We start from the raw sequence: 27,307 nt of genomic DNA on the forward strand, positions 1-27,307 counted from the left end.
CTACTTTTTTTTATAAGGGTTTTTATTTTTATTTTTTTAAAAGTTTGCAGTGATGTAAATGCACTTAGAAATCTCTCCACAACAAAGTATTAGTTTCTAGAGTGACTACTGATTAAATAAATGACATAGGAAAAATATTTGCATAACACTTTTAGTTATTCCATTGATAACTTCTGACATACCTATTAGCAGCAAATTTTATTCTTTCTTACTCTTGTTAGCATCTTGTTTTAGAATAGAACACAGGAACACATGAGTCACTCAGATGTCCTGAAGCTGTAAAAGCATCCCTAAAGATTTCTCCTGTGGGGAAGATGGAAGAACCTCTATCCGACAGAAATAAGAGCAAGGGCTCAGCAATAAAATAATATTTTGCAAATTTCTATTAGTTTTGTAGCATTTTATAATGACTTTAAAATAAAATACACAATTTTCACTTGTGAAAGCAGAGGGATATTTTTCTCTTTTAAAAAACATGACTACATCTTAAATTTCTGCCTATAATGTAAAAATATGATAATGTCACTCAAACTATAACAACACAACAAAATGAAACCTTTCCTAGAAATGAAAGACATCAGAAAATTTATTCTTCATTCAGTACATGAAAAGAAAATAAATGTATAATTTTTAGAATTATAATGTTTAAAGAAATCTTCTATGGAGAACTCAATTTACAAAAATTCACATATTTATAAAATTTACAATGAATACAACACTACAGTTTTAACTAAATTGTGGGCTAATGGGAGGCTGGAGATTGTGAAATAAACATTATTTATAACTCAGCAATAACTTTGGAGGGAAATGTTTACTACATGGCAAAAGTAAATTAAGTTCATTACTCTTCTGTCATAGATGATTTCCTGGATTTGAGAACAAGGTCTTTAATGGATGAAGAAAGTTCTTGAAGCTCTTTACGAGTAGTACTGGTGCTATCTTCTTCTTCATTGTCTAATTCATCACTCAAGGAATCCTCTTCCTGCCCAGTCTTCTTATTCTGATGAACTAAATGCTTTACAACCAGTCCTTGATATTTTACCAAAAGTGTATGCTGGTCCTGTGAAAAGAGAGAGAAGAAAAGCTAACAAACATGATTTAATTTTTGTGGAACAAAGTAGGATTTGTTCAACCAATATACACTGAAGGTCTTCATCTTTACAAATCACTGGCCATGTAAATAGAAAGCTGAATTTCAAGGTCCTTGCTCTCACGAAGTTTACATTTTAGGAGACAAAAACCACGAATGCAGGTTATTTTAATAGTTAATTTGGCTAGGTTCTATCACCAAAGATATAATCGAAGTGATATGGAAGTTCAAAGAAGCCGAAGTTACTTTTAGTTGAGAAGTTTCTCAGAAGAATTTATGCAGAATTTATGAAGAATTTTAAGAGGCCCTTGAAGCACAGGTTAAATCTGAATAAGCTGAGATGAAAGACTGAACATTATTGTAACTTTTCCAAAAGCTTAATTTTCAAATTCAAAATATTCTTTACCATGGATCAGATAGGATCCTAAAAGAGTATCCTTAAAATCAATCTCCTAATTCATTGTTTGCATTTGTGGAAACAGGAAGATGAATTTGTCTTGGTGTCACAATGATTCACATCTATCCATTAAGAATATTTGCAATCTAAAAGTTTTAAAAGTTCCAAGAGCATTGAAAATGTAATACCTCTGGAATTTTACTCTTAAGAAGAGTGATGATCTGTGGGACACATCTTCCAGGTGCATGGAGCATGCTGTGGGTTGAGGACTGAAACAACAGAACTGATGTGAGATGCAGGATAAGAGCAGGGTCTTCTGTGACTTTTAGCTGTTCAGCCAGTGCTTGTCGATGCTGGAACAGAATCTGTCTAAACAAAAATAAAAACACACAAATTCTCACTAATTTCAGTTCTTCCCTTCTGTATTCATTTTTAACTTCTCTAGTTTAATTATCTAGTTAAATAAATATTTGAAGGGACCTTTTTAAATATGGGATTCAGATACTTATAACTCTAAATGGCACGAATAAACTAATGTGTTAGAAAAAGATAGAAAAAAAAAAAACAATATAGCTAGTTCATTCAAAGTATGATTTTGAGTTGCAGGGGATCAAACGAAAGAACACTGATTTAAATAGGTTTCCTGTAAAGAAAGTCACAAACCTAATAAAAAGTTGCCAGGCTTGAACTATGGGATTAGACAACTCTGCTACCTTATCAAGATGAGTCAGAGGAACACTGAAGTTTATTAAGACCAAAATGCTTCAAGGTGTACAACAATTTACACACAACAGTTCTCCATATAAGACTCAGATAGTCAAATTCCAATTTCAGATATAATACATCTAAGAATCATATATAATAAAAGCCTAATATGCTAAGTGTCTGGTCATCCGGTGACTGGTCAACTGTTCAACCAATCAAAGCGTAATATGCTAATGTATGCTAAGACCACTCAACCACTCACTATGATGTGCACTGACCACCAGGGGGCAGACAATCAACCTGTCAACCAGTAGCTATGATATGCACTGACCATCTTGCTGCTATGACATGCACTGACCCCTAGCTTGCTGCTGGGGTCTGGCTGATTGGAACTGAGCAAGATGGGCTGGACATGCTCTGGAGCCCTTCTTTGGTCTCTCCCCGGCTGGCCAACCTCCCTGTCCCTCCCGGGCCAGCCGGCTCCAATCAGCCCTGATCAAGACTGGGTGACGTGGGCAGGACATGCCCTAGAGCCCTCCTGCAGTCCCTCCTCAGCCCCGATGTGCACTGATGGGGTCCCTCAGGCTGGCCTGCACCTTCTTGCAATGCGAGACCCCTTGGGGAATGTCGGAGAGCCAGTTTTGGCCTGATCCCGCAGGCCACTTCCCTTGGAAGGGTGTCAAATGTAGGGCTCACGGCTGGCAAACACCACTGTGGCTGTGCGAGACTCCCCCGATTGGGACTGATTGGGCATGAGCCCACAGCAGGCGCAGTGGGGCTGGCATGAGTGAGAGCAGCAGGTGGGAGCTGCAGGTGGCGTTGGACTGCAGATTTAGGCCCGATCCCCACAGGCCACCCAGAAGAACCCCATCTGTGTACAAATTTGTGCACCAGACCTCTAGTTTATTAATAAGAGATTAATTCAGTGTTACCTTTCCCTTTTTTTGTCTCCCCTTTTCACCATAATATCACAAGTTTCTGCTGCAGAATCCAGACAAGAAAGAAAGTCTTCTATGCTCTGAAAAGGTGTTAAGTACCATAATTAACTTTTATATAAGTTACTTAAAGAAAATACAGCCGTTTAATACTATTTTATAATTTTATACCCTAAAGGCATTTTAAAAAAAAGGTTATTTTGTCATTAAATGTGAAATTGTGACTTAGCACTTAAAAGAGGGTAAATTGCCCCTAGCTTGTTCTCCCCCTTCACCTCCCAAAAAGATATCTGAATGCAAAATACTAGTTTCAGACTTAATTCATAATTATATTTTTAAAAAATTTATTCAAATATCACAAATGCTAGCTCCAATATATATCTAAATAAAATCAAATCTTACTTACCTTTTCATTCAAGGAGCTATGAAGTTTTGTGAGGACTACTTTAGTTTCTTCTGTTAATTTACTCAAAATTTTTTTTCTTACCTATGGGGGAAAAATTATTTCAGCATTGTGTTTTTAACAGGTGGTAGGTAGAAGGTCAAACAAAATGAAAAAAACAACAACAACAACACACATTTATTACTATAACAATGTTAAAAGGAATTTATCTTTGTTCTTGAATTTTATAGCTCAAACTAGGGACAATAATATGCTAAAAATATTCTCAAGTCAGAGAGCTAGCCAATAGTGGTCAGCCAAAGAGAACAGCTATAGCCTTACTCCTCCCATGTGTCAGCAGGATAAGAGAAATGAGAGAAAGACAGAGAGAGATTTGGAATAGCGGGGGGTGAGTGAGGACATACACTCTCTTTAGAGACTCTAATATTCTCTTCAGAATCAGTGTAAATATTGAAATAAGTGGTGTCCCTAAATGAAAATGACTGCAAATTTATGGAATCTAATATGAACATTCTTAAGAAACTTGTAACTCAGCAGGAAAAAGGGATGTGACATAACAATAACTAGGAAAAAATAAAATGCTAGTTCCCAAGTAATTAAGCAGAATTACTTTTAATAGACTGGTTACATTGCCAATCCTGAACTGTATATACACTGTACTGAACTTGACCTAAAACCTCACCGATTTTTTTTTCTAAAATTTTTTCCTGTATTTTATTATCTTTTTAAATTATTTCAGATATGAGAAAATAAAATATGCTCGGATTTCAAAACAAAACACATCAAGAGTGGCAAGAAAATCACTAACATACTTCACTTGTAATGGCTGCAGGATCATCAACTGCCATCATTAAATCCGAAGCTAAGAAGTTGAAAATGAGATTGGTGACATCAGTACAGACTGTCTTTAGCAAGTGCCTGGTAAGGGCAGTCTGGGTATCATCTGAAAAACAAAGGTGTTTTATTAAAATGAATGTACAATAAAAATTATTAGAATCAATAAATGAAAAAATAGCATTAAGTATACCTGTAAAGAACTTCATCCCTTTTTCAAATAATCGAATATTATTGTATAGGTTTGAAACCTCTTCTTGCAAGTCCTTGATTGTGCGCTTTCTGCCAGTTCCAGAGGCAGTTGTTGAAGACATGAATACTGAACGTACCACCTCAAGGTAAATTTTATTAAGAGGTCTGTGAATTTAAGATAAATATATTTAGTTTCTTAAAAACATACTGGGTTTACATGTATACAAATTTTTGATTCTACGGAAATAAGGTTTATGAAAATATCTCTATTTTTTTTTTAAACAAATAAGATTAATTTGGAGAATAGTTCATAAGAATCTGTCCTCCATCCCAGAAATTACAACTTAAATGGTTTGTTTTTCTCAGTTTTTAAGTGCTCAAAGTTACTGTGTTAAGGACAATAAAAACTACAAAAGCTTCAATTCAAATTAAATTCAGAGCAGCTTCTCAAATTTAATTTGGAGAATACTAGACTCTAAATCTGTTCCTCATCCTTACAGATAATACCTTAAAGTCCCCAATTTATTAGTGTACTAAAAAAAAACTTTTGATGTTCAATTCAGAAAATATTATTTAAAGAATGGTAAATAATTAGTAACTATTTCAGCTTTTTACATAAAAATAAGATTATGTAATAAATTCCTGAACAAAAAAAAATTCATTACAAAAGCTGAATTTCTAAGTTCAAAAAGTTAGATGCACTAGGCTCCTGGATTGTATTTATATAACCTTACACATTGGGACTACCAATCTGAGGAAAGATCGCATTAGTTATTAATGGTTAAGTAGGCCTCATTTGACTTCTTTAACAATATAAATTTAGCCTAGTTCATTTTAAGTTAGTGTGGTCAAATTTATTTTTTAAAAATATGTTTTTATTGATTTTAGAGAAAGGGAAGGAGAGAAAGTAGAGAAACATCAATATGAGAGAGAAATATTGGTTGTTTGAACCAGTGACCCTTCACAGCATGGGACAACGCTCAACCAACAGAGCCAGGGCTAAATTTATTCTCTTTGAAGGCAGTTTGTTTCTTTATTTTCTCCCTTATAGTGCACTGTGTACTTCCTGTCAAATCTAGATAGAAAATGGTCCTTTCTTCCTTTTAGATGTTACCTTTCATGCCATGGAAGAGACCAATGATTACTGCTGGTGGTTTCCACCCAAATAGAACTGTAAGATCAGTGCACAAGGACACCTCCACATTCCTGTCTTTTATTTCCCACTGCCTTGCCCAAAGCATTTAAATGTTTATTGAATTGCCTCTGCAGGCAAAGTCTGTAATTTGGTGACTAGATTATATTCTAAGCTTTGGGGAAAAAAACCCACCTAAAATATATGTTTTCTATCATATTGGTAAAAATTTAATTTAATAACTCAATTTCTATCATCAAACAGAAAAAATGTGTTTTATACTTGCTTTATTAAGTACTCAGCTAGTTCAGAAAGAAACTCCTCAGGCGCATCTTGTATGCGTTTTCTTAAAAAATCTTCAATCTCATCTTGGAACATAAAAGTGACCTCTGGTTTCTTCTTTCCTATAAAGAAATGAGCAATAAGGAAAAGAATAATAACAAAACAAACAAATGAGAAACATAAAGGAAATCACTTTCATTAACATATTTAATAAGGTGGTAATTAATTCAGTACCCACTACAGACTCTGATATTTTTTTTGTCACCAATTGCCAATGTTGAATACAATAACTTACAAAAGTAACTTTAAAAATATAGTGGTATTTCTTTTGAATTATTTTACTAACTTCATTTAATGACTGTTTTTTACAAGTCAGTCAAAAAACAATAAAGATAATTTTTCCTTGACCTAAAAAATAGTTAGAAATCCAGTCAATAAATGGATGGAAATCTTTTAGAAAAAGATAAATTCTCTTTGTTGAACAATGGATACTGAACAAAATTTCCTTCTTTATAAAAATGAATATTTACTAAAAGTCAAATCATCTTTATAATTTACCTAAGATCTTCAGAAAAAAACTCTTTATAATCACGTGAACCACAACTGAAGTTGAATTAAGCTGAAAATTGTCTCCCCCCCACCCCCAAAGGCATAGATTAAAAAGAAACCTCATAACTTTACTCCCATAATTTATTTTTTATCTCAAAAATAATTATCTGCCAAGGAAAATTTGTATGTAGCTACAGTAATGAAAATGATTGTTAATTGTGGAAATGTCATGCTTATTCATTTACTTGGAAAAGTATAGGCTAGACAAAAAAAGCTAATATTTCCCTTATTAATTAAAGAAAGTATAAAAGTGACTACTTTCAGCTAAATTAGATACTGATTCTAAAAATAAAATCTTAGCAAAAAATAAAATAGCTCAAAAATCAATTTTTACTATGCATCAAGATATAAGTAGCTGAGATCACAACTTTAAAATAGATGAGTACTATCCTTCCTTTCTAAGATCTGCTATTTGTTTTTTCACACCAAATAGTGTCTAATTTCTTCATTTGCTTCCTGCAGGCATTTAAAGTTTCCTTCTTATTGTGTTTCCTTCTAATAATATTTCACATTGATTGACTCTATATATTAGCTAGAACCTAATCATATCCTGATTTCAGAGATTACAATATAATCCTTTTCCAAAAGCAATAAAAGTACTTTTTTTTTTTAGGTAGGAATGATTTATCTATACTTTATAGACCCTTTTCATAATCTACATTTAAAAGGCATATCACATGCCTCATTTAATAATTATTTAAGCCCACAGATATTAGAGAAATTTTTTCTTAAATGCACTTTCACTCCTACTTCTACTGCATCTGGGGAAAGGGGAAATCTATTTATCAATGAAAACTAAAAATCCACATATTAGAACAGTCTCAACATCAAAAATAAGGGTAGAGCTAGTAGTTTCTATGAAGATACTTTTCCTTTAATCAACATTGTTTTATGCAACAAGGCCAGTAATTTTTTTTTTTACCTTTCTTAGGATACTTTAAAGACAGTTTAAGTAACTGTTTGTTACAAGTAGTAGCACATTAATAGCTGAAGCCATGTCACTTGATGTCTACATCTCCCATCTCTAACCCATACATAATGAACTCTGTGGAAGAACCAAAATAAAAAATCTCAAATTATTACTTCAATTTTTATTCTCTTTTTATTTGGAAAGAGATGTGCAGTATCATAGTTTATTTTTTTTTAAACAGAAACAAAGTATCTTAATTTTATTTAGAAAAATAAAGTAAGATGTCTCTTGCTAACTTAACCACATCAAACACTAACAGTTGTAGGGAAAGAAAGATACATATACTTAATTCTCCCCCTTAGGTAGAAGCAACTAGCCAATTAGATTCTTACTTAAATTTGCAGAAATACATTGTCCACAAAATAGCATAATTGGTTTTGCAAAGCAATGCAAGACCATAAAAATGACTATGCAAGCCAAAACTATGCAAAGTGTTCTTAATAAAAAATGGGAAAATTTACAATTGTTCTGTGACCTTTTAAAAATGTTTGTGAAAATATTAAAAGTTCTTATTGGCGTATAGGGAAGAGAAAAACAAAACTAATTTAGTACACTGTAATTTAATTCATCACAAACACTGAGAATGGAAGTTTATTTCTCAGAAAAAACAAACAAATCAAGAATAGTTTAAACATTTGCTCCCTCTCATCTGTAATTTGTAATACCAATCAAATATCTTTACTATGCTTTGGCAAGTTGCCCAATCCCAGTGGGCAAACTGTGGCTCGGGAGCCACATGAGGTTCTTTGGCCCCTTGAATATGGCTCTTCCACAAAATACCACAGCCTGGGAGAGTCTATTTTGAAGAAGTGGCATTAGAAGAAGTTTAAGTTTAAAAAATTTGTCTCTCAAAAGAAATTTCAATTGTTTTTTGGCTCTGTTAACCAGAGTTTGCCATCCACTGCCCAATTCCATTTTTAACTTTACAACATTTTATCCTTTGCCCTTTTAACACTGTGAAACACCTCTGAGAATTCCTTTAATGTAAAGGTTTTTCCACTTTCCTCATTTATGTCAAGTGCACCTTTACCAAGTTCTTCTGGCTGCAGAGCTGGAGTCCCTTGAACAGTGGCAATGTCAATTCCCACAGTCAGCTACTTTTTCTACAACTCCATTTATTCTTGATTCACAGTTTATTTCCAGTGTTATCACTTTTTATTTATTTGCTGCACTTTCATCTCTGACAGCCAATTCTCTTTTGATTATCCATTTTTTTAAAAATGTCACATGGATTTATCACTGGGAAACAATGAGGCAACACAACTACATGCTTTGTGCATAAAGTGAATAGAGACACATACCATGTTTCCCCGAAAATAAGACATCCTCCAAAAATAAGACATCCTCTGAAAATAAGACCTACTTACAGGTTTCCTTCTGAGTGAAATATAAGGCATCCCCCCGAAAATAAGGGCCCCCCCTAGGCTCTGTCTCAGAATGCTATTGCTAAACATGAGAGATTTGGTCCACTGATTCTGAAAGAAATGGAGTCACAAGAAATTCACCAGGAAATTCAGGAATTGAATTGTTATGATGATGTTCCAGAAGATGATGACATGATTGTCATCGAATAAATGAGTAAATTCTTGATACTGTAGGATTCACAGTTTGTCTGGTTTGTGTTGACAACTACCGTACTACCATACCATATACAGGTAATAAATTTCCTTTATTTTCATTTAACAATAAATGTGTACCGTATTCTTCTTCATGGAAAAATAAGACATCCCCTGAAAATAAGACCTAGTGCATCTTTGGGAGCAAAAATTAATATAAGACACTGTCTTATTTTCGGGGAAACAGGGTAGTAATCAATTGCTAATAAACTGAAATGTGATGTGACTGTCATAGATCATGACACATCTGCTATTCATGTGCTGATCTGTGGGTTCAGGAGCTAGCAGTAAATTTAGTACTTTATGCAATTACTCACAGTTAATATACCTTGGCCACTGAACCATGTTGATTTCTCATACCTTGAACCACGTTGTTGGGGGACTAATGTCATTTTACTAAACTGTGGTAACTGAAATTTATGACCACTGACATTGTGCATAGCAAGGGCTTCCTGTATAAGGATATACACCTAACTGTATGCTCCTTAAGAAACTGTTAAAAAAAGCATGCATATACAAAGAAAGAGTGAAACAATGCTACAAACCAGTGTGAGATGACTCATCGTCACTATCATCATCCTTTCTTCCTTTCTTCTTGGTTTTTTTAATTTTGTACTCTCTGGCATTGCTCCCACCTCCTCCTCTCACACTTCCACTGCCCTCTGGTGGAAATGACATTAGTTAGTATTCCCTAATAACTTAATTACCATTTTAGAAAATAATGACACTATGTTATCATACTTTACAGCAGAAAAATAAAAGTCAAATAATTAAACTTTTAGTCACTTTTTAATGTCTTATTAAAACAAAAGTTTTATAAATTCGATAAATAAAAATGTAGAATTTCTTGAATTTGAGCAATTCAGATATTAGATAGTCCCCGTGCTCTAAATGTAGCCTCTTCCTTCTTCACTTAATGACATTTTTCTGTAGCTTTTCCTTTGCCAAATCCATTCATTTACCTCCTTTCTTATCATGCCCAAAAGAAATGTGCCCTCATTTTGACCTTCTGTTACCTCAGCCTCATGAATATTCCCTATTATAGTACTTCACAATTTAATTATACTTGGTTTTGTCTTCTTAGTTGAAAAATCATTATCCATATTTACAGGAGACATTCTGATTCTTCCACAATCCAACAAGATAAACTTCTTAAAGTATCTCTCACTAATATTTGTATCTTGGGGTTAAAGCAATATTTTACATATAACTACTCAATAAAACATCAGTTAGAAAATGTAGGTTTGCAATTGTGAGTATGCAAACTGCAAGGTGTACTCTTATATTACTACTGGCCCAGAGCACGAAATTCGTGTACTGGGAGGGAGGGAGAGGGGGAGGGTTTCTCTCAGCCCGGACTGCACCCTCTTGCGGTCTAGGAGTCACCAGTCAGACATCCTTAGCACTGCCACAGAGGCGGGAGAGGCTCCCACCACTGCTGCTATGCTAGCCACCCATGATCCCGGCTTCGGCTAAGCGGTGTGCCTGCATTGAGCATCTGCCGCCTGGTGGTCAGGAAGTGTCATAGTGACCGGTCATTCTGCTGTTCAGTAGATTTGCATTTTAGCCTTTTATTATATAGGATTTATCGTTGTATTATTTATATAAAGTATATATATAAACCTACTTTTGCCCACTCATGTATTTATAGAGCACCTAAAAATATGGACCATTAATATTAAATTGGTTTAGTAGAAAAATATAGATTCCAATCATCTACTAGTTAAATAAAGACTAAAAAAACACACAAATTATGAAACAAACTAAATAATAAAAGTAAAAAATGTTATTAAGGTGTTTATTAGATATTTACACTTAAAATATGTATTCAACAAAATGTAATACTTATATAATAGTGGGACTGAAACATTGAAAACTACTGAAAATATATTTCTTCATAAAAATTCATTTTTCATAAAATTAAAGATTTTTTTTAATTCTAAGTAAAATTACCTTAAATTTCATCATATCAGATACCTCTCAGTTATAATTTATTTTTCCTTACTTTTATGATAGAAGAATACAATTTTTTAAAAAGCACCAATCTAAAGTGAATGTACTTTTTATTGCATTGGTAATAAGTTGTTTTATGGGAAGACATTCATATTTGGCATTATTCCATGCACTGTAATTCAACTATACAATACAATAATACTACCAGAGAGAAAACATTAAAAGACTGAGTTTTCAGGAGAAAAACAGACTACTTATATTGACATAGTGCAACCAATTAATTAAGGTGAATTTATAGCTATATCTTCACATATGATAAAATATCGATGGCTGTGAATACTACTATGATTTATTGGAGTAATTTACTATATATAGTTTTCCTAGAAGAATAGAGAAAAATTTCAAAATATCATTTTTGAAAAATTGAGGAAAAAGGCTTTTGAAGAGGAAAGAAAACAACCTCAAAGAAATACAAGTGAATTTCCACAGCAAATAAAAGTTGTAGAAAATACATGTTAGTTTCCGAAAGCAAGTTACTAGTATAGCAATGCTGCCTATTATAATTTCCAGTGACTTAAATTAAAAAAGAAAATTTTTTAAATAAATTAAAAAAGTAATATTTTAAATAAATTAAAATAAATAAATTAAAAAATTAAATTAAAATAAATTAAAAAAGTAAAATAAATTAAAAAAGTAATATTTCCTTGGAAAATACATTCATTCAATAAGTATTTATAGACCACCTAAAATATGTCAAGGAGGGCATATGTAGGGATAAAAAACAAAAAAAAAATGAGATGGACAAGTTTCCTAAACAATGATAAAAGTGAAGGGGGGAAAATAGCAAGATAATAGGATGGAGCATTCTCTGTGTCCACTCTTCTGGGTAATTAGGGAGGCCTCTTCTCAGGAACTGACATTTAAAGTTGATCTCTAAATGACAGAAAGGAACCTGTTACTGAAAATTCAGGAGAGAACATTCCAGACAGAAAGAATAACTAGTACAAAGACCTTGAGGCAAACATGAACTTGCCAACTCAGAATAAAAAGAAAGGCTACTGGGCTGGAACATAAAAGACGAGGGGAGAACAAGAGATGGGCCAAGCATAAAATAACTTAGCTCTCACAAATAAAACACAGAATAAATCATCTCCAATATTTCCATTTTTATAATCAATATTTAATTCATTAGCAAAAGACTTGGTTAGTATTAGCAATCAAAGGTGAATTGAACAAATAAAAGGCATTTCAATGTGCCCAGCAAATGCAAAGTTCACTGCAACAAATAAAAATCTCATCTTTGAATCTTCTGTTAATAATTTATTACCTGTTGCTTTTCTTCTTCGTTCATCTTTTTTATCCTTCTTACTTGTATTACTACTTTCTAAAATGGAGACTTGTTTCAGATCTTCTTCAGTGATTAAATGAACTGGATTATTTTTCATTTCCTAAAATAAAACATGCTTTTTTTGGTAGGCAAAAATATACAGCATAACATTACATAAAGCACAAAACAAAAGTTGTTTATATACTCATAATTATTCTTGTTTGGTTTCATTTCTGTGGACTACAGAGATCTGTTTGACAGTTGCCACTAAGACTGTTTCTCTTAGTCAAAAAATCAGTCTCTTTCTTTGCTATTCTTGGATTTTTCTATCTATCACCAGCTAATGAGAAATCCTATCTGATCTCTGAACAAGTGATCATACAGCATCAAATACAATCTTCTTTAGCTGTTATTGACTCTTACTCCCTTTCTTTTTGAGACTCCAAGTCCAATCCCATACTTGGAGACCTAGGATTACTAGAAAGATTTAAAAAATCTCCCCCTATCGCCCTCCACCATAATGAATGAGCATATTTAAATGAATTGCACACTTATCATATAAACTCCTCCTGGACTCATTCTTGATTTCTGCTTTTAAAATTTTTATGTTAAGAACAATTAACTATTCCAATGAATTGATTCTTTATTATGGAAAAGAATTGTAAATCTGTAGTGACAAAAGTCCATTCTCATGTTAAAAATATTTCCCTTTTGGTTTTCCAAGAAAAATGTCTAAATGCTAACAGTTCAAATGACAGAATCACCATCTTTTCTGAATTTGTGTTTAGAGGCAGAACACAAAGAAAACAGTGATGACCACATTAAGTTTTTATTTTAGCAAAAGTTCACAAATAAAAAAAAAATAATATAAGCATTTAGTAACTGCTAACACGTAGCAAACATTTTATATAGCATCCTTCCTTTATTTACATTTACATTTATCTTTTTTTTTTTTTTAATTCTCTCCCAAGGATATGTTTTTATTGATTTGAGAGAGAAACATTGATGTGAGAGAAACGTTGATCAGTTTCCTCTTGTACATGTTCTAACTGAGGACTGAACTCCTAACCTCAGTATGCACCCTGACTGGGAATTGAACCCACAATTTTCTGATGCATGTAATACTCCAAATGATTCAACCACCCATCCATTTATCTTTTTGAGAGTAGGTTACACCTCTCTAATGCTTAGCAGGCCGATTGTAGAAAATTATTTCATTTTTTTAGATTATTAAAGAGTTTAAAAGGAATATAGATAAATACAAATTATTTAAATATTTAATAAGCTCTCATAAATTAACAGTCTAAGATAAATGGACTTGTTCTACCTATTTGTGAGTAGGTTTTATAGGTAGATGGTGCTGCTAACTGTTATAGAAACATGAATTGAATATCCTTAAAACTGCCTTGGCATGATCTCTACTTCTAAACACTTTAACAGCAAATGCTCTGAGGAACTAATCAATTTTAATAATAGCAAACACTTTCTTTCCTCAGTTAACTAATCCAGTTTGTGCACCCAAATAGGTAAAATTAATGAAGCTCTAACAGATTTAGTAAATATACTGTGTAGTAATAGATAAAAACCACTATATATTTATGGATTCTAATGTTGGACCAATACCCGCATAAAACTTAATTGTGAAGTGTATAATTTCATTTATATGATTTTAATTCATAAAATCAGCTCCCTAAATTCTAATTTCTATGTGCTAATGGGAATAAAGGAGAAAAACAAATCCAAGGGAGAAAATAAAAAGAATGATGCAATAAGAGAAAATCCTATCTAATAAAAAAGGGATATGCTAATTGACCTTCATGCTGTCAAAAAGATGGTGGCCCTCAGCCAATAAGGAGGGAATATGCTAACTGACTGCCCCTCCCTCAAAGATGGTGGCACCCACAGCCAATAAGGGGGGAATACTAATTGACTATCACGCCCTCAAAGATGGTGGTGCCCACAGCCACAAGATAGTGGTCCCCAGTCCCCTCAGCCCCACCAGGGTGCCTGCTTCTGGAGTCCCCCAGTACCTTAAGCCCCCATAGACACCCAAGCCCAGCCCTAGGCACAGGCAAGCCTTGGATGGCGGCTGCCCAGGTAACCAGGGCTAGCCAAGGCTTGTGCTGCTGGCAGTGGCAGCAGCAGAGGTGTGATGGGGATGGGGGCATCGCCTTCCCAACTGCCAGGTTGCCTTCCCCCACTGAGGGCTCCCTGATTGTGAGAAGGGGCAGGCTGGGCTGAGGGATCCCCCCTCCCCCCACAATGAATTTTCATGCACTGGGATTCTAGTAATGTATAAAACAGTGTTCCTTTTTGAGTATAAAAGTTACTTCACTTTTTAAAAAGATAACCAGATGATTCTAATGTGAAATACTATTAATACTAGGTAAAAGGAAACCTGGCATACCTTTTCAGCTTTTTGGTGCATCAGTTCACTGAAGAGTTCTGTACAGTCATTTATAAATTTTTCACTGACTGCAACAGTGTCACTAAAGACTACAGCTGAAGGCTGTTTGCTGAATCTTCTCATCACTTGTTGAAGCAACATTGCAGCATCTTCAACTGATAAAGAACTGGGTAGCAGAGGCTAGAATTACAAAACAAAATGAACAATGCATAAATGTAATATAATCCAGATAAACCATTTGTTTTATATGTGCTCTCTCTAGATCTCATTAAGTGCAATGGCTTTGGAACCATCTATATGCTGATAACCTCCCAAGTTACATTTCTGCTGTCAACATCCCTCTGAGTTCTGGAATTGTATATCCTACCACTTCCCTAACCTTCCCATTCCTATGCCTAAAAGGAATTGCAAATTTCACATGTCCAAAACACTGACTTGCAGCACCAGTTCCAGACTCCCAGCTCCATCTACCCCTCCCCACTGCTTCCCCAAATTAATAAATGGCACCATTCTCCACTCAGTTGATCAGGTCCCAAACCTACAAGTCACACTCAGTTCCTCTTATAAACCTACAAACAATCCTCTAACAAGTCTTGATAATTTTACCTCCAAAATATATTTCTTTTTAGCTCTTTTTAGTATCTGAAAATATCATTTTCATTAACTATTTGCCCCCAGTGAAAAGTACCCCTATCTGAGAGCAGGAAACTTATCTGAATACCACATTCCCGGCAAGTAAAATTGTGCCTGGCACACAGAAGGCATTTAATAAAATTTGTTCACTAAACAAATACTTATATCTAGAATCTCTGGGAGCTGATGTATCTAAAATAAGGAATTTTTTAGATACATGAAAAACTTATTCTTTACACCCACACTCACTTTCTTGGCATAATAAGGGCAAGTCAATACTGAAAACTTAAGTAAAAGACTATCAGTGCTAAAGCAGCTTGTGTTAACATATTAGCAGAGATGAACAGATAAGTGATAAACGAAAGCAACATGATTCTTGATGCCAGTAAAGTTGTAAATGCTCAGATAAGTCTTATTAGTTTCTGTATGGCAGGACTTATAAGAGGATTATATTGTTTGTTTGAGATTTACAGAATTCTGGATGTTAACTGTCCATATAAAAAAGTTACCTTACTACAAAAGCTAGAAAATCTTTAAGCGTAAAATAATTAAGATTGTTTTTATTGAAACAATGACTGTTATAATTTGACTCTAAAGCCAAGACCTTTATGCATCCTAATTCTTAAAATAGCCATATACTAGTGAAATATCAGTATCATTGGTTTAAAGAAAAATTAAGAAAACAACATACTGCAATATCAACCCAAGTTCCAGAGCTGATGGCTTCCTCTACCGATGCTTCCACCTGATCCACAAGTCCTTGACCAACACAAGCTGCTTTCAAAAATAAGAGTTGTGTAGTCTTGTATCTTTTCCTTATGTAGCTCACAGCATCTGGAATTCCCAGTCTGGACAAAGCATCGAACTCTAGAAATACATCCCAAAGTTGGAACAGAACTATCAATCTTCACACTTTTCAGAAATCTTAGAAAAAGTTAACTTCTACCAAACCCTATTCTTTGTGAATGCACTGTATTCTTATATCTTTTTTTTTTAATAAGATTAAAGCACAAATATGCACCACAGAGTATTCCCTGCTTATGTCACTTTCCCAAATTTTTACTACTAAACATATTTGTAGAAAAATGAGTTCAAGTACTTCCCCAATTCCAGCTGCTTTACTCTCTCTTTATCTGAGGAGGTCAAAGGGAAACATGAGAACTATAGAGAAATTAAAGTAGAAAGGGAGAATAAAGGAAAATGTAATGATTTAAGTATAATAAGAAATTTCGTTTGCTTATTATAGTTAAATAAAGGAGTGGAATATATTTTTCAAATGTTTCATTAGACAAATTAGGACAGAGTAATTCTCCAGTCTAATTTAAACTAGTATGGGAGCATATAAAACAAAAATAAAAAATGAAGACTTAAACCATTAAGGTTAGTGAAAGTATCTACTATCCTTTCTCCATCCTCAAGTAATGATGTTTAAGAAAACTAATTATAACAACATTCTAATCAAAGTCCATGGTTGAAGAAACTAGGAAGTATATTACAGAAAGTCAAGAAAACATAAGCTAAACCCTCTTTCTAGAATGCATTTAAAGTGTTTGAAAACTAATGACTTACATACAAGTTTATTACTGAGAATGAAACTGATCTCTTACGTGGTTTGACTTGGGTTATAAAATTAAAGTGAGATATATATATTTTTGTTAATTGCTTTAATGACTACGATCAATTTACTTTATCAAAATGACATAACCTCAGAAACCAAATTTAGAGTAACATCTATATTTCTGAAGTATTAAAAAACTAATAAAAATGAACATTATAAAGTTAACAGCCAATAAAAATATTTCTAATATTATCAGTTATAATAACCTGAAAAACTTGGCAACTTCATACAAAATAATAAATATAATTCCTTTTTATGTATTAAAAAATATTGAAGCTATAATATATATATCACTGGAAGGATGGTAATAAGAAGTGCGAGCTTTTGGTCTTTCTACAATAGTTCAATACTCAGTTTCTAAGACCCACAAAAACCTGCAGTGTGGCTACTTTCACACACAAAGAGAACCGTTATAATTTGCTGGTCAACAGTAAAATATGTTTGTACACCCAAGGCTAATACAAAAGTTATAAGAATGTGGACTGTGGAGAGCAACTGGGTAGGCACATTGGGCATTTCTTAATTATTGTCAGCTGAGTCCAGTGATGGCAGCAGAGCCTCATCCTGGAGACACATTTTGCCAAAAGGCAAGGGTGTTTTCAGATGGACCTTCAGCCCAGGTGCTGGAAAGTAGGTTTTATTATGTAAATCCAGCCAGATACCTGGAATGAGGATTTACAAAGAAGTGAGGATTTACCAAGAACGTGCATAATCTCTTTGTCTTGCCTTTGATAAAACTTTCTGGTATTTGGGGGTATAAAATAAACACTCTGTATGGGCTCTGGGTCCCTGTCTCTCCATCAGAAGACAGTGGTCCCACCTGGTCCCAGCTTTCCCTAGTGTATCTGTGTCTGTTTCTTCCTTTCATTTTCTCAATCCCCCAGCACCCTTACTCAGGAACTGGATCGTCTTCTATCCATGCTGGACTTGGAAAAGGAATCCCTTTCTACAGTGGATAGTATTAGAAAGAAGTTTCAGTTTCAAAGAAAAAAAATGTTACCTAGATAGCCATTCTGCCTGAAAAAGGAATCCACCCAAGTACTCTGTGTTCTGGAATAAATGTCAGGTAGAAACACGGCCTTATCTTGTCTCCCACCAACCACAGTGCCTCGTAAGCGTCCACTATTGACAAGTTCTTCAAGGACAGCTTAAAACAAAACAAAACAAATAGAAATAAATGAGAGCAGGTACAAATCTCAATAAAACCCCAAAACTTCACTATTTTACAATTTAGTTATTCTTACCATTTAAAAACACAATTTAAAGTTTAAATTGACTAAATTATGTTTCAGACAAAATTTTCCTGACATTTATGAGAATACTCAGGTCATAAATTCAGAAAAATTTGCAACTAGGTAAAGATCCACAACTTGTAAAAACTAGTCAATAACACTAAGTTTTTAGTTTGAGTGATTTTTGGGGGGGAAAAACATGCCATTATTTAATCTCATGATTTGCTTAAAAGGAAATGACTAAATACTTTGAGAATAGATGTTACCAAATTCAATTTTCTCGTATTTAGAAAAGTCCAGATACCTAGATCATATTATAAACAACAGTGTAAAATTAAGCTATGTATAAATATTTTTATCAGTGCCCTGGCCAGTGTGGCTCAGTTGGTTGAGGTGTTGTCCTCTCCCACAAGGGGTTGCTGGTTGGATTCCCAGGTGGGTGTATCGGCTCCCTGGTGTGGAGTGTGCAGGAGACAAGCAATTTGTGTTTCACTATCATATCCATGTTTCTCTCCCTCTCCCTCTCCCTCTCCCTCTCCCTCTCCCTCTCCCTCTCCCTCTCCCTCTCCCTCTCCCTCTCCCTCTCCCTCTCCCCTCCCCCTCCCCCTCCCCTCCCCCTCCCCCTCCCCCTCCCCCTCCCCCCCCTCCCCCCTCCCCCCTCCCCCCTCCCCTCTCCCTCTCCCTCTCCCTCTCCCTCTCCCTCTCCCTCTCCCTCTCCCTTCCTCTCTCTTAAAAAAAATTCTAAATTATTACATTTTTACTGTTTAAATTGAAGCAACACATTTTAACCCTATCTATAAAGAGAAGTATAATGCCATGGTTAAGAGGATGGATCCAGATACAGACAGCTTAAATTCAAATCTCAATTCTGACACCCACTAGCTGACAAAAACTGGGCAAGTCATTTTACTGTTTTTATTTTCTCATGTGTGAAATGGGGATAATAATAACATCTATTTCATACAGTAGTTGCATTCACATAAAATTCTTGGATCCATCACTAGTCCTATCTAATAAAGACAGGATATGCTAATTGACTGTCACACCCTCACAAAGATGGCCGTGCCCACAGCCAATAGGAGGGAATATGTACTTGACTGCCACGCCCTCAAAGATGGTGGTGCCAACAGCCACATGATGGCGGCATCCAGTCCCCTCAGCTCCACTGGGGTGGCAGATGCGCAGCATGGCTGAGCCTGCCCTCAGGTGGGTCTGGCCACTCCATGCACCTGCCTTTGGAGTTCCCCCATTTTCCTCAGCCCCCCAGATGCCCAGGGCTGGTCTGAGGCGCAGGCAAGCCTTGGATGTTAGCTGCCCAGGATGGGCCTGAGGTGCAGGTAACCAGGGCCGGCTGAGGCTTGCGCTGCCGGCAGTGACAGCAGCAGGGGTGTAATGGGGGCATTGCCTACCACTGATCGCTGCGTCGCCTCCCACCTCTGAGGGCTCCTGGACTGTGAGGGGGGCAGGATGGGGTGAGGGACCCCCCTCTAGTGCATGTATTTTCATGCACTGGGCCTCTAGTATATTATAAGCACTCAATAAATGTTAACTGTATATGATTACCCCCACCTCCATCACTACAATCATCAACATCAAAAGACTGATGCCAGTCTGAGAAGTGGGTAGTGCTATAACTAACACCAAATTTATAGTTTTTACTTAATAACATTAAATAGAATAAATATCAACATTCCCTAAAAAAAACAAAAAAGCAGTTATGAAGGAATTATTTCTAAGTGAATCAACAAGCACATTAAAAAGATGCCTTGCACAAAGGTTTATGAAAATTAGCCTTTAACAGAAATAAACATCAGTTTACTTATGAATTCAGAATTTAAAACTGAATAAACTAGAATTCATCAGAAAAGTCTAGACTTCTCAATAGACTGCAGCATATAATTTTAAATGCTAAATTCAGACCAAAGTTATCTAACTGCCAAGAATTACTTCAAGAACTGTGTATTATAATGGAACTCCACCAATCCCCATTTACGTAGACTCCAAAGTATGTCATTTTAACTTTAAATAAATATTTAAAAATTTAAATTTAACTCAATATTCTGAAAAATATAGGGAATAAAAATTAATTTTGGTACTATACTTGATTTTCCATTCTTCAGTTTAATTCTTATATTTGCACAGATATCTGATGCAAAAGATCAAGCCATTGCTTTTTAAAATTATTCCAGCAGAGCTTTAAAAACACTCTCAAACCCTCCAAAGCTTCATAAACACACACAAAATAGATAATGAACCACGATGATTTGGGAGATATTCCAAGTCTGTTTGAAGGCTAAGCATGTATTTTTTACCACTATAAAATGTTTGTAAAACTTTTAGAAAAAAACACTGTTTACTCCAATATTAGAAAATGTAGCAAAAATCTGTAACAAACATAGTAAAAATTATTCTTAATACTACAATTCGAAATCTATCTATGTAGATGTGTACCAGAGTGCACACATGTGCGCGCGTGTCGCGCACACACACACACACACACACACACACACATTTTTTCCATCCCTTTCTCTTGGTGGCAGCCAATAATAAATGTTTCATGGATGTAACAGACACATACATAAAAACTGGTACAAATGAATTTTCCAACCAGATATAGTATTTTAGTTATATAAGTTTTAAGATTAAAAGAGATAAAATTATAATTAGTAAGTTTTATATTAACAGTCTATTCAGCAGCTAATTGACGAAATTTATAAACAAAACTTACAGTAAAGAAGCTGCTCCTGAAATCCATATTTTGATATCAAAGAATTCACTGCTGTAGGCCTTTAGGGAAAGAAAGCAAACAAAAAAAGTCTTACTTGGTATACATATTTATAAATTAAAAATAAGTAGGATAGTTTATGAAAAATATCAATTAATTTAAAATAATTGGGCAAAAACTGCATCAAGTTCTACACCCTTAATAAGAATTATACCACTGAAATAGCAAGGGAATGGATTTGCCTCCCCAATCCAGGATCAATTTACCTTCCCACCAAAATTCTTACCTCAGTTTTAGTGATACTTAACTATCTGCCCTGCCTGTATTGTGTTTGATGCAAACCATGATTAAAGAAATATTCAGACTTTATACATGCTTACCGGGTAATAGCACTGAACAGTCCACGGATGCGTGCTTTATGTCGAGCTACAAAAGCTTCAGTAAATATTACTCCTCTGTTATCAAGATCAATGTGTCCATTAATAATTCTACCTAGTCGCTGAGTTAGTGCCTGAGGATAAAAATGAAAAATTTTTATAAATTTGAGAGAAAAAAATCACACAAACACATTTTTATAGTCTTAAAGTCATGCTGCATGCTGACATTGTATAAATCATATAATTGAGAAATTCCAACAAGCATAAACAGGTATGTAAGTCAAAGTCAAGATTTAGGCTTTAGGAAATAGTAAGAATTGAATGAGTCAAGTGGCTGATATGTTGAAAGGCTTAGTTACATGCTAATAAGGGCTATTTCTAATGTAACATAAAAATAATTAACCACTTTTTCTAGATATAGGCAATGTGAAACATAGACAGCCAAGACAAATACATGAGTCTTAGAAAAGACCCTCTCTGCAGCTTCTAACACTGACAAAGAGAGAAATATTATTACAAAAATTTACAAGCTAGGCAAACCCAAGACCTGAAAAGTTATCTTCTTTGACGCAAGTATTAACAACTTATCTGTGCCCAGAAATCTCCACTGGCAGGAACCCTGATTTCTTAGTACCTCCCCTCTCCCTCTGAGAGTATTTTTCCACAGCTAACATATGACTGGAATCTGGAAATTAGTCTGGATATATTTCACATCCCAAGATAAGTTACATCTACTCAAGTCAGCCTAGCTGATACTTTTATGTTGAATCAACTTCTTAATGAGCTTTCATAATACTGTTTGAGATATTCAGAAAAATTAGAACTGAAAAACATTAAGATTCTTTGTTTATTTTTCTAAAGACACATTTTACTATTAAGAAAAAAATACCTGTGTGAGAAAGTTTCCAGGAAGATCATAGGTTTTACACAGTTCTGATATGGTTATCTGGCCACTTTCTTGCAATTTATCATTTACCTCTTCTGCTAACCGATCCAGATAGTTTCTAAACAATAAAAACAAGCAAAAAAACAAACAAACAAACAAAAACAAAAACACAAGGAAAAAACCCACAACAATTAGGAATAATGAAATGGTTTTCCTCTATCTTATATGTTTAATTTCTGTTGCAATAATGTATGCGCCAAATTAATAGAGTATGTTTAGGTAAACACTATTCATTACTCATATTTGGAATTTTTTTTTTTCTTATCAATGTAGCTAAGTATAAAATTAATCAAATGATAAATAAATTTCCAAATTAAACAATGGAAATTCTGCAGTCATTTTTCATTAATATTTTTGGAACAAATTTGCTTTACATACAAGAAGATTGTAAAAATTATGTGTTGTGTTGCTTTAATAAAAAAAAAAAAAAAAAAGGCTTATCCTGATTCCAAGTACTTCACACTATTAAGCACTTACTTTTTAAGTACAATGATCCTGACAGTGAAAATTAGCATTACATGAGTTCTAAATAAAATACTGAATTAGCCACAATTGTTCTAAATTTAAATATTAACACTATTAAAAACACACACATAACAGAATGCTCTTAAATATTGTACTTACTCATCTATCAGCTGACCCAACACTAGCTGAACATGCTTTTCTGATTTAACAATGTCACTAATTCTACTTTCAATATGAGTCAGATCCACATTAATTACCTGGAAAACATAACTTCTATTAGTGATAAGTTCATATTGTTTCTTAAATTCAAACTATCTTTTTAAAAACTTAGCCTTAGTTAGATTTTAAATTTATCTGAAATATTGTAAAAGTCTTAGTCAAATAAAAAAGCAGAGGCTTATGGCTTATTTATTTTTATTTCTGAACAATTACACTTATACTTGCTAGGGAAGTCTGTGTTAAGAAGTTATATTTTCATATAATAGGCACCATTTCACACAAGGTTCACCAACTTTTTATATACAGTATACTTTGGTGATGATGTGTGCAATTACATTTTTTAAAAATATCTACTTTTTTATTTTTGTCTATTACTTACACATACTAACAACAACTGAACATGAAACTGGTGAGTTTTTCTCCCCAAATTATATAAATCCTGTAATTATATAAAATGACAGACAATTTTGAGTTTATTTGGTAAAAATAAAGCATAAGTAAGTCAACTGAGAAAGAACTTATTAAATTGATTAAATATATCTGGACTTATTAAACTGATTCCATGTATTAGTGAGAAATATCATTATTCTTCATAACATTATACTAAATCTGATACCTGTAACTAGTAAATACTTTAGACATTGAAAAAATTCACAGTATCAAAAAATGGACAAATCATAGAAAAAAAATTTATGAATTAAAAATTTACCTGTTGCAGATCAACAATGTTTACCCGACCTTTAAAAAAAACAACACATTCATTTATTCTTAATTATGCAGAAGTACACACTAGCCAGAAACTGTAAATTCTAACAGATTTATATTTTGGACAGATGAAGTCCTCCTACAAAAGACATATGGCTGCAATAATAATAAACCATTAGCTGTGTAAGTCTTCATGCTTATAATTTATTTTCAATATATCATTTGTCACATGAGGCCAATTATGAGCATCAACTGATACACAAGTTGACCAGACCTAAGGAGGCTATTTATCTCTCTTCACAATTACCTACTATGACCAAAGAGATATTGACAATTAAATTTAGATGAACTTTTTTCAATTATTTAAAACTGGTAGACTCCCACCCATTAGAAAAAGAAAATCTGTTAAGTATCTATAATAATAAAAGGATAATATGCTAATTGTTCCGGATGTCCTTCCTGACCAAGCTGAGGCTAGGGGAAGACAGCCTGGGTCCCTGGTTCCTGTAGGTGGCCGGAGGAGGGAAGCAGCCTGGGTCCCAGGTGCCTGTAGGTGGCCGGAGGAGGGAAGCAGCCTGGGTCCCAGGTGCCTGTAGATGGCCGGAGGAGGGAAGCAGCCTGGGTCCCAGGTGCCTGTAGGTGGCCGGAGGAGGGAAGCAGCCTGGGTCCCAGGTGCCTGTAGGTGGCCGGAGGAGGGAAGCAGCCTGGGTCCCAGGTGCCTGTAGATGGCCGGAGGAGGGAAGCAGCCTGGGTCCCAGGTGCCTGTAGGTGGCCGGAGGAGGGAAGCAGCCTGGGTCCCAGGTGCCTGTAGGTCGCTGGAGGAGTGAAGCGGCCTGGGTCCCAGGTGCCTGCCGGGTAAAGGAAGGTCTACTCTTGCACGAATTTTCGTGCATTGGGCCTCTAGTTCTAAATAATAGCTAACAGTTTATGAGGACTATGTAGGAAAATAAAGAAAACAAACAAGGAGGGTATATCTATAATATCTAATGAAAAGTTGTTTTTAGTTTTTTTCTATTTTAATCTGCATTCAAATTAGCTTTGTAGTTTGTTCAAATTTTTAAAAGACAAAGGAAAACAAAAACTTTCTGTGTGTGCTTGTAAAAGCATTTCCTACAATACAATATGTGTGCATCATATTGAATTGTTTCCTAATTTGCAACTACTTAAAGGTAAGTTTTAATAAAAAGGCATGTAGCACAGCTTTGGTATTCAACTATCTATAATCCTTTAAAATCTGTTTCACCCTGATAATTACCACTCTACTAGGCAGTTAAGTACCCTCCCCTCAGACATGCAATAAATTCAGGAACTGTGAAAAGAAACAACTGATTAGGTCACATACAAATAACTAAAATATTGTTATTTTGTAAAATGACAATATCTGACTTATTTAAATTATATGATCATATTTACCTGAATGAGTTAAAATATTAAAGATGTTATCATTCTGACTATTGAGATGGGTGTCTTAAAACTTCGGAATAATGTATTATTCATGGTTTTAAGGTGTGTGTGTGTGTGTGTGTTTCTTCTCTTCCAAAAAACCAAAAGGAAAAAAAACACACCCAACCACTAAGGAATTACTTACCACCTCGGATATGTAGCTCATCTCTCATTTCTTTACTAATTTGGGCTGGAGTAACATATTCCTTCCCATCAAGTGTATGAACTACTTCTAGCTGTTTCTGAGCAATCAATTTAGTCACAATCTCAATGCAGTTCCGCTCTGACAACCTGAGGGAAACAAGAAGTTTTTAAAATTCACTTTGTTACAGTTGGTGCTCAATAAAATTAAAATAATGTATGAATAGGGGCTTTTTAAAAGTAAAGAAAAACAAAAACAAAACTAACCTTTGGGTAAAGAATCATTAGGCTCTATATTATAATATCTCTACCTTTCATTAGTATAATAATACTAATTCAATGAGTTAAAAAAAACACCACCACTTGGGAGTACTTAATTGGTACAAATCACACTATTATGGATTTCAAGTTTGCTCTCTCTTAGGCCAGCTTCTAATGCTCAAATCTGAAAAGTAAGATTAGGACACATAACTTAGGTAGAAAAAAACCGTGGCACTTCCTACAATTAACTGGTCTGCAGGCAGATCTGGCCTAGGGAAACCAGAACTGCAACCCTTTGCTACCCAAGCACTGAAGCACGTAGTAGGTGCACTCATTTGCTTTGTGCTACAAAACACAGCATCAAGGGATTTTTGTTCCCCAGAAGGAACAAAAACATCAATGGCAAGAAACAGACAATGGATAAATAAGGATTCTGTGAGCATTATATGTATTCTATTAAACAAGCAGAGTTAGGGAGCTCTGGACATATCCCCCCAAATTAGGGGCTTGGTAGGAAATATCAGTATCCAGGAGTCCCTCAAAATGACAGATGGGACCATGGGTCTGGCCTTGCTGCACGTCTGGTCTGGTGGACAGAAAAGCAACACGTTAAAGAGTCAACACAGTATTTGCAAAGTACTGTGCGAGGGGGTTCCCTCGCCTCTCACGCCCATTCTAGGCGGGGAGCTGCACCAAAGGCAACGATGACAGACAGGGGCCGGGTGGCGGGGAGGGTGGACGGGGCGCGAAGCAAGCCCCCCGCCCGCCAGCAGCCAGGCCCTCGTGGGGCGGGGCGCGCTCGCACTAGGCCGGGGTTTGTATGGGGGAACTCGGAGCCACAGGTTTTGGGTTTTCGGGCCAAGAACTACACTCGGAGCCACCATCCCGGCTGGAGGAGTGGGGGGGAGGTGAGACAGGGATGGCGACGGAGCCTGGGGAAGACCGGGGGCCAGTGGCCTCGGGATCTTGGGGGTGGCCGCCCAGGGGCTATTTTGGACGCCCCCCAAAGGAGAGGGAGGGTCGGGCACCTCTGCGTGGCCTCGGCGAACTGCGCCCGCTGGAAGTCGGCCGCCAAGCGCCTGATCTCCTCCCAGGCATCCGCCATCACGGCCCTACTGGTGGAGCCGCCGGGACACAGCAGACACGTCAGCCCACGGCGGGCGGTGGGAGCCCGGCGGAACGGGCCGCGCGGAGGGACAAGAGGCTCCGCCGCCCAAGCAATTACTGAACGCGCGCGCCGGCGGGGGCGGGGCTGGCCGAGCGCCGCGGCCCCGCCCACCCCGCGCGGGGGCGTGTCCCCGGGGCGCGGGGCGGGGGATTCTGTGAGTTGCAGAAGCGGGATGGAGGAGGGGTCAACAGAGTTAGGTGTTACTTCACTCTGGTTTTGCATTATCCCTAATAATCCCCGTGCAGTGATAATCAAATTAACCCCTTTTCTTTTTCTTCTGCCCAGGGCCCATATTAACATCCTCTTTATAGGAAGTCGTGTTTAATTTTCACATGGGCCCAGATAGATATAGATATATATTAGAGATAGAGAGATAGAGATAGAGATAGAGATAGAGATAGAGAGATGATAGAGATAGATATTTTAGGAGACACTACTGGAGGTAATTTGTTTGCACAAGGATGAATAATTCGTATACTATAAAGGCTGGGAATTACTTTCATGCATTCTAGAGCCTTTCCT

General features: G+C 35.5%; 1 protein-coding gene across 1 annotated transcript; it reads right to left on the reverse strand.

The window, feature by feature from the left end:
• Positions 1-464: 464 nt before the first annotated feature.
• On the reverse strand, positions 465-26,810 carry UFL1 (UFM1 specific ligase 1). The gene is made up of 19 exons (XM_036415113.2): positions 26,646-26,810; positions 25,361-25,506; positions 23,777-23,805; positions 23,008-23,105; positions 22,327-22,441; positions 21,441-21,571; positions 21,064-21,122; positions 18,104-18,250; positions 16,177-16,352; positions 14,853-15,032; positions 12,446-12,566; positions 9,711-9,827; positions 5,975-6,092; positions 4,558-4,721; positions 4,343-4,473; positions 3,534-3,614; positions 3,125-3,210; positions 1,676-1,856; positions 465-1,060 (listed from the first exon to the last, which is right to left on the reverse strand). Exons 1-19 carry the CDS (start codon positions 26,720-26,722, stop codon positions 842-844), a joined length of 2,376 nt encoding a protein of 791 aa, XP_036271006.1. The 5' UTR covers positions 26,723-26,810; the 3' UTR covers positions 465-841.
• Between the last annotated feature and the right edge of the window lie 497 nt (positions 26,811-27,307).

This window comes from Pipistrellus kuhlii, unplaced genomic scaffold (assembly GCF_014108245.1).
Source record: "Pipistrellus kuhlii isolate mPipKuh1 unplaced genomic scaffold, mPipKuh1.p scaffold_m20_p_5, whole genome shotgun sequence".
In the NCBI taxonomy this organism is placed as follows: Eukaryota; Metazoa; Chordata; class Mammalia; order Chiroptera; family Vespertilionidae; genus Pipistrellus; species Pipistrellus kuhlii.

What these genes read in the sequence shown, in the direction of transcription:
- UFL1 (XM_036415113.2), bottom strand. Translation starts at nt 26,722, where the DNA reads ATGGCGGATGCCTGGGAGGAGATCAGGCGCTTGGCGGCCGACTTCCAG. An exon ending in ACGAAGAAGAAAAGCAACAG is followed by an intron (nt 9,828 to 12,445) that starts GTAATAAATTAT and finishes CATTTCCACCAG; the next exon opens with AGGGCAGTGGAAGTGTGAGA. An exon ending in CGATGAGTCATCTCACACTG is followed by an intron (nt 6,093 to 9,710) that starts GTTTGTAGCATT and finishes ATTTCTTTATAG; the next exon opens with GAAAGAAGAAACCAGAGGTC.